The sequence below is a fragment of the Haliaeetus leucocephalus genome, unplaced genomic scaffold (assembly GCF_000737465.1).
Source record: "Haliaeetus leucocephalus isolate CR32 unplaced genomic scaffold, Haliaeetus_leucocephalus-4.0 Scaffold351, whole genome shotgun sequence".
Taxonomy (NCBI): Eukaryota; Metazoa; Chordata; class Aves; order Accipitriformes; family Accipitridae; genus Haliaeetus; species Haliaeetus leucocephalus.
Window position 1 is genome coordinate 6,703,151 of NW_010972787.1, and position 8,181 is coordinate 6,711,331.

The 8,181-nt window shown below is 39.2% G+C and overlaps 1 protein-coding gene across 1 annotated transcript in view; it reads left to right on the forward strand.

The window, feature by feature from the left end:
• The window catches only part of BRCA2 (breast cancer 2, early onset), a 42,553-nt gene that overhangs the window by 33,057 nt on the left and 1,315 nt on the right, over positions 1-8,181 (forward strand). Inside the window, exons 21-26 of the mRNA XM_010572718.1 lie at positions 3,245-3,366; positions 4,423-4,624; positions 4,857-5,023; positions 5,118-5,253; positions 5,899-6,155; positions 6,790-6,942. Coding sequence (XP_010571020.1) covers positions 3,245-3,366; positions 4,423-4,624; positions 4,857-5,023; positions 5,118-5,253; positions 5,899-6,155; positions 6,790-6,942 — 1,037 coding nt within the window. The remainder of the gene's footprint in view (positions 1-3,244; positions 3,367-4,422; positions 4,625-4,856; positions 5,024-5,117; positions 5,254-5,898; positions 6,156-6,789; positions 6,943-8,181) is intronic.

Here is an 8,181-nt window from a genome sequence, read left to right on the forward strand (position 1 = left end):
AAAAACTTCTCTGGTGATAGAGAAGCAGAAGATAGGGTGTTGGGTCGTTTTCTTTGTTGTTGGTGGTTTTGTGTTGTATTGTTTTAGGTTTTTTACTTCCTGTGTATGTATGTCTTTACTTCCTATGTAAAGACCTTTCAGTACAAAACAGTTATATACTTATTTGCTTGGCTTTGCAGCTATCTAGAAAACTCTCCCTGAACGTGTTGGTAGCCAGGCTACTAAAAAATTAACATTGAGATGATGGTCAGGGAAGTGCCACAAAGTTGTAGAATTGTTAATTCCACTCTCTTCAAAGACCTGACACTGTAATATTTCACCCAGAGGTGAGTGCTGCTTAGGATGTATCTCAGTAGACCTGAATACCAAGACTGAGCATCTTTCCAAACAAACATTGCAGGACTTTGGAGGTACTGAGGTCAGTGGAGCCACTAAATGGACCCTGGTGACACAGGATGTGGAGAAGGCTGAGTTACTGGATGCCTTTTTCACCTCAGCCTTAACTAGCAATACCAGCCTTCAGCAATCCCAGGAGTCCAGGGTAAAGTCTAGAGCAAGGAATACATAACCTTGGTGGAAGAGGATCAAATTAGAAAATACTTAAGCAAACTGGACATACATAAGTCGATGGTCAGTGATGGGATGAACCCACAAGTGCTGAAGGACCTGGCTGATGTCTTTGTGAGGCTGCTTTCGGTCCTGTTTGAATGATCATGGTGATTGGTAGAGGTACCTGAAGACTGGTGGAAAGCAAATGTGTCTCCTGCCTTCAAAAAGGACAGGAAGGAGGACTCAGAGGGTGAACTACAGGCCAGTCAGCCTTACCTTGATCCCTGAGAAGGTGATGGAACAACTAATCCTGGAAACCATTTTCAGGGGGTGATTGGGAGTAGTCAGCAGGGACTCACCAAGGGGCAGTCATGTTTGACTAACCTGAAAACCTTCTGTGACGAAATTACTGGCTTGGGTAGATGAGGCAAGAGCAGTGCATATTGTCTTGACTTCAGTAAGGCTTTTGACACTGTCTCCCTTAAGATCCTCATAGAGAAGCTGATGAAGCATGGGCTAGATGAGCAGACAGGTGGCTTGAAAACTGGCTGAACAGTTGGACTGAGAGGGTGGTGATCAGTGGCACAAAGTCTATTTGGAGGCCAGTAAGTAGCAGTGTACTCCAGGGATCAGCACTGAGCCCAGTCCTGTTTTAACGTCTTTGTTAATAATCTGGATGATGGGGCAGAGTGTACTGTCAGCTGGTTTGCTGATGATACAAAATTAGGATGAGTGACTGATACACCAGAGGATTGTGCTGCCATCCGGAGGGACCTCAGCAGGCTGGAGAAATGGGCTGACGAGAACCTCATGAAGTTCAACAAAGGGAAGTGCAAATCTTGCACCTGGGGAGGAATAGTCCCATTCACCAGTACATGCCTGGGGCCGCCCAGCTGGAAAGCAGCTTTGCAGAAAAAGCCCTGGGGGTCCTGGTGGACAAGTTGAGGAGTCTTGCCAGAAGGCCTAAGGAGGTGATCTTTCCTCTCTGTTTAGTATTGGTAAGGCCACCTATACTGTGTCTAGTTCTGGGCTCCCCAGTACAAGAGAGACATGGACATACTGGAGAGAGTCCAACAAAGGGCCATGATGATGCTTAAGGGATCTGACATAGTAGGAAATGCTGAGAGCTGGGACTGTTCAGCCTGGAGAAGAGCAAGGCTCAGGGGGATCTGATCAATGATGTACATAAATAGCTGAAGGGAGGGTGCAAAGAAGGTGGAGCCAGGCTCTTCTCAGTGGTGCCCAATGACAGGACCAGAGGCAATGGGCACAAACTGAAACACAGGAGGACATCAGGAAAGACTTTGTCATTGTGAGGGTGACCAACAGTGTTGCCTAGGGAGGCTGTGTTGGAGATATCTGAAAGATCACTGGACATGGTCTTGGGCAGCCTGCTGTAGGTGACCCTGCTTGAGCAGAAGGATTGGCCAAGATGACCTCCAGAGGTCCCTTCCAATTTCAACCATTTTCTGATTCTGTAATGGGATGACACGGCACACCTCTGCCTGTGATTTCTAGCAGTAGTTTTGGGTCTGCTGTTGCTGTTAAGTGCCACCACTGGCTGCTGATTGCTACAGCTTCACAAAGCTCACTGCTGCACCAGAACTATGTTTGCTTCCCCTTAGGTTTGACTCCGCTAAACTGGAATGAGGAAGGGTATTAGGATTCTTGCCACACTGATTATGGATTCCAGCTTCCTTGATACTCTGGTCTGTTTTTTGGGAGGAGTTTTTTGTTGGTTTCGATTTGGTGGTGTGTTTTGGTTTGTTTTTTCCCCAAGAACAGGTAGGATTCCCTCACTAACAGTAGCCTGTGCAGTTCACATTTCACAGGGTTGTATCTACAACCCAGATAGCCTCTCCCTTTCCATAAAGCTTTCTCATGGTGATCTGTAACACTGAGATGTTCTCTAACTGCTTGCTTAGAACCTGGAGTCCTTCGCAAGTAACAAGGAAAAGGCAAATAAAGCCATACTCTAAAAAAAAAAAAAACCAAAACCAAAAAAACCCAAACCAAAGCAACCCACCACTGAATTCTTAGTTGAAATTGGAGATTGCTTTGTAATTCTTAACTTCATTGATATGAACTTCCACATATCAATCACCTCATTGTGTTGTTTTATGTTCGACTGGTAAACTTCTTTGTACTGGAGTCTACTACACTGAAGGAATTCATCAAAATGCTAGCAGCAAAATGATTCTCTAAAAAGAGGGTAATAGTTTAATGTAATGAAGTTAACTTGGCTTTTAGCTGGTGTCCTAAGGAGGCTTTGTGTGCAGGCCTGTGGTGACCTGTTGTCCCAGATCTTGGTATGTTTGAGACTTTTCTACTCTTCTGCTGTATGAGAGGAAGAGGAAGTGACAGACATACAGAAAACATGGTCAAGTATCGATGATGTTTCATGGCAGCCCATCAAGTCTCCCATGCTCTCCTAAGTGCAGACACTGATACTGGCTTCCCCAAAGTTTGTATAATAGTCTAATCTATGTTGTATTTAAATGAATGAGATTTTTTACTGCTTGTATTTTCCTAATATATATACACACACACATATATATATCGGTTCCTATATACAACTGTTTTGTATTTTTATTCTGGCAAAGCCTAAGTACTACCATGCTTCTTACATAATTATTTTTTCTTTCACTTTTAAAGTGTATTGGTTGTACTCAACATAATGGCTTTTTTTCAACAGAGAGAACTAGCAGAAGAACACCAAGGTCACGCATAGTCACAAGGCAGCAAATCCATAATTTGCAAGATGGTGCAGAACTTTATGAAGCAATTCAGAATGCATCTGATCCTGGTTATATGGAGGTAACTGTAGATCCTACGGCGCTAATTTTGAAATGCTTGTGGAATAATTTACTATTTCCTACCTCATGCTAAAATCAGCCATTAAATTACTTTTTTTTTTTTGCTGCCTTTTGAGATTTTCTACAGCATGCTTATTGTTAAGTAAATTAAGATTAAAAATTTTGAAAATATTTTAATGAAGGCTTGTTGACATAGATTAATAATATCTTGGATTGCAAAACAGAATGCTATTTTTTCTTGACATAAAAATCCAGGATATAGCACAATTAAAAGTTAATGTTACTTGTAATTTTATTACTTTTCTTTGTTTTGCATATATGAAAACTAAATGCATCTCGTAAGCCTTGAGTTTCACACACTTATTCGTGCATGTTGTTCACTGAAGTATTTGAATTATTATATTGTCATTGTTCCAGTTCAATCACAACTTTTAAGTATTTATGCCTTTATTAATAAAGATGCAGGTGATTAGTCCCTGCCAGTTGTTAAAAATTAAATACATGCCTCGCTTTTTGCAAGTCAGGGTCCCTGACTGTCATAAAGCCGTGCGATCTGTGACTTTATTTGATAAAATGTTATGCATATCTGTGGTGCTACACTTAAAGGCATCTGGATCTTGAAGGCTTGGTCAGAAAGGTAACACTCCTGATGCATTTTAGTGTAAATCACTGTCAGCTCAGAGATAGCAGCCTGCTGAGAGGCGCAACTCTTTCTTCTTACAGAATTTTTTTCTAATATTTCTTCTTTCTTATGAAACAAGCAAGCATGTCTGTTATATTAAATATTCACCTTAGTTATGCACTCTTAAGCAGGCTTCTCACTAATAAGAACTGCATGTAATGTAATACTTGGACAACGCAGCGCCAGCTGAGTACTAGTCAAGACTACTGACTCCTGTTGTGTTAACATACCTCATTTCGAGTCCTAGTAATGTATCAGTTGAACAACAGATTTCTTGTAACAGACAAACACTTAAGAAAGAGGCTATCTAAAAATCTTGACAGGATTTTTTTAATTAATAAAAAAGATACTAAATATGTTTTCTCTTGGTTACAGGGATATCTTAGTGAAGACCAGTTAAAAGCTTTGAATGCTCACAGGCAGTTGATGAACGATAAAAAGCAAACTCAGATACAGGAAGAATTCAAGAAAGCTTTAGAGTCGGCAGTACAGGAAGAAAATGGTTGTTCCAAAAGAGATGTGTCTACTGTATGGAAACTATGTGTGGTAGACTACAGAAAGCAAGAAAAACATAAAGGTTAGTACTTGGGAAATTATAAATAACTTTTATCTAAACAAGGTAACTGGCCAACATAGCAGGTAGATTTGAAGTTTCCCAACAGCATTCTAGCTTGCATGTTAATACTTCCAGTTTTATTTGGGTTTTGGTTTAGGGCTTTGGGGTGGGAGGGAGTGTTGTGGATTTATTTTGTTCAAAAGCCTTCAAATTAGAATTGCACAGCTAATATATCTTAATCTGGTATTGTTAGGAGTGATACTGAGTATCTGGCGTCCACTGCTAGATGTTTGTTCGTTGTTAAAGGAAGGCAGTCGGTACAGAATCTACCAGCTGTCAACATCACAGTCCAAAGGAAGATCAGACTCAACTAACATACAATTAACAGCAACAAAGAAAACTCAGTATCTACAACTATCAGTAAGTGCTTTAAGTGCATAAAGATATATTATTAAAATGTATCACAGTCTATGTAAGTGTGATGTAAATACTAAAAAATTTTGTGTTTCTTCAGGTATCTCAAGAGATGCTGGTACAGATTTTCCTTCCAAGAAAGGCTCTAAAATTCACCAGTTTGTCAGATCCTTCTTTTCAGCCACCATGTGCTGAAGTTGATTTAGTCGGAGTTGTAGTTTCTGTTAGCAGAACAGGTATGTTGTGGACCACATTCATCTACTCCCATTGAATAAGTGCCAAATTTTTTATTTTAAAAGTCAAAATGATCTTGGTGTTGTAGGTGCATCTCAGGCCTGTAAAAACCTGCTAATATAGCCCATCACTCTGATATGCTGGCAGATAATTCTGTTTTCCTGAAGAAAAACTGTCTTTGCTTATTAGCTCAGGAAGAATTTAGTAAGGGAGGATCTAAGCTCAAGAGAAGCTTTTCTTTATTTTTTTCCATGAATGGTGGATGTAGGTTCTCATGTCTGTGTTCAGCATCTGCAGAAGTACCACTGTGCGTGTACATGAGATCCCTCTTTTGTGTACAGTGTCACGGAATGAATGGAACGCAGGCACTGGAGCTCGTGGGTAGGGACAGGTGGATAATCTGAATAAAAAGGAAAAGCACCATAGGAATATTGTTTTTTAAGCACTGGAACACAGCCTTTGAGTTGTTTTCTGTAATCGGTAGGGAGATAGTATAGAATATGAATGAAGCATGAAACATGGCTGCCATGTTACATTTATCAATTCTCTTTCAAGATGTGTATAACTTTTTAATAGATACAAATTGCAGTAATCAACCTTTACTTAAAGATTTAAGGTTTAATTCAGACTTTTTTTCTTGCTTTTAGGTTTCACTACTATGGTGTACTTATCTGATGAAAGCTATAATTTAGTGGCAGTAAAGATCTGGACAGATCTCAGACATTTTGCTATTGAAGATATAGTTGTCCGCTGTTCGTTCATTTCTGCAAGCAACCTTCAGTGGCAGTCTGAATTCAGATCAGAAATTCCTATGCTCTTGGCTGGAGATCTTTCTGTATTCTCAGCCAGTCCAAAGGAAACCTATCTTCAAGAGAAGGTTAATGAACTGAGAAGTACAATAGAGGTAAATCGGTAGATTTTTAGTTTAATGATTTAGTTACTGCTGTGTTACATTCTTCTGGGAGGTGGATTAAGGTGTTAATGCATTTTTCCTAGAGGGCTCTACATATCACCTCTTGAATGTCTTTTGATTTTTTTTTTTTTCTTTTTAATTCAGCTCAGCCATCACTGTCTTTAGGATGTACCACAATCTTCTCTGGCTAGCAAAAAATATTGTACCTGACAATAAGGAATCTGTCGTGGACAGTTTGGCTCTAGCCTTTTAAAAATTGAAATTTACTGTCTTGCTTAGCTGAACATACTCAGTATCAGACTGTTTATTTCATTTATTTATTATTTCAATTTTCTAGCTGTTCTAAATAGCATTCTCACTTCACTTGGTCATGCATTCTCACTTTTTACTGAAAAATAAGTTTAAATACAAAAGGATATTTTTCTTGTTAACAATAAAAGGAAGGTATGGTATTTCTCTCCACAGGAAGTGCAGCAGTCTTCTGAGTTGCTGGTTTGATAGAAACTAAACTTCTGGTGGGATTATGATGAGAAAACAAAGTCTTAAATACTTTGTTTGTGAGCATATAGTACTTAGACAATTTGAAAAATGACTATTCTGCATTGTAAACTGTTCTCCTTTACAGAATGTGGCCTCCTTTTGCTCTGATGCAGAAAGTAAATTGATGAATTTGCTACGAAGAAATCTCTCTCTTACACCCACTTTAACTAAAAGATGTGGCTTGGAATGCCCCTCTCCTTCCTGCAACTCAGGTCTTTATGCAGAGGATAAAAGTTTGGTAAGCTTCTGGTAATTAATAATCTGTTTTTACTGACAGTACATATAGTAAGGATATAAGAAGTTTTATACTGATGGCTGTGGTGAATGGTCTCGCTTTTCAGTCCACTCCATATGTTCTCTTCAGGGCAATGCAAGCTGATTAGTTTTCTCTGTGTGTAGGTTTAGGATTATTCCCCAGGAGGAACTGTGAGACTACACTTCCTCCAAGCAGTACATGAAAACCTCCATTGTGGCCTGTGTTTTCACAGCATACTTTGAATATTCTGAATTTTATATGAGTAAAAGGAATCATCCTTTCCCTGTAGATGATTTATCACTTCCTTGGTCCCACTGTGAAGATTATCTGACATGGATGTTACTGGAAGGAGAAATCTTGATCTGTAAATTTTTCTTTTCATGGCATTCTGCAGTTCTTACCTTTGTTTAGAGAATTCACCTCCTGGTCATCTTTTCCTAGATATTGTTCACTGTTTCCAGGTTTTAAAAGGGAAGAGGTATCACCTAGTAAATGTTTATATTTTATAGCAGTCTTGACAAAAATTGAGTTAAATAGTACTCAGGTTTCCTAGGAGGGCTGCTGGTGGCAAGCTGTTCCTGACATGGAGTACTGAGTGCAGTCAGAACAAAAATTTTTCCTGCCACTAGTAGTGAGGGAGGTGGAAACACCCTGATGTGATATCAATTCCCAGGGACTAAATTTAAGCTTATAAGGCATCCTTTTCCATTTCAGAGAGAGTGCTAATATTTAATTCTGAAGGTTTTGTTTATATTCATTATTTATTAAATATATTAACCAGGTTAAAACAACTGAGACATTAAATGTATTCTCAAGTTAAGCATGTGTTTGAATTATTTGCTGTGCAGCATCTGTCTTGTGTGTATTGTTATCTTCAAGTTTTTTGGTCTATATCCCTTTTTCCTTGTTTTTTCCTATTTAACAACCTGTTGAGGATATATGCAATGCAGTAGAAGACTCAACTCCTTTTTATGAGTGTTTTGATTTCTTACCATCTGGCACAGAAAAATTTCCATACGTTTAGCTTAGATCGCAGAAACAACACGTAAATGTGCTGTCTTAATGTACATGTAAACAGTGATTTACCAAGCATCAATACTTTAAAGAATAATAGTAGTCACCATCAGAAGATATAAAGCTAAGGTTAAGTTGGACATGAATGATGCATCAGTGGTTTTCTATCAGTTCCTCTCCCCCCCCCCCCCCCCCCCCCCTTCTGCG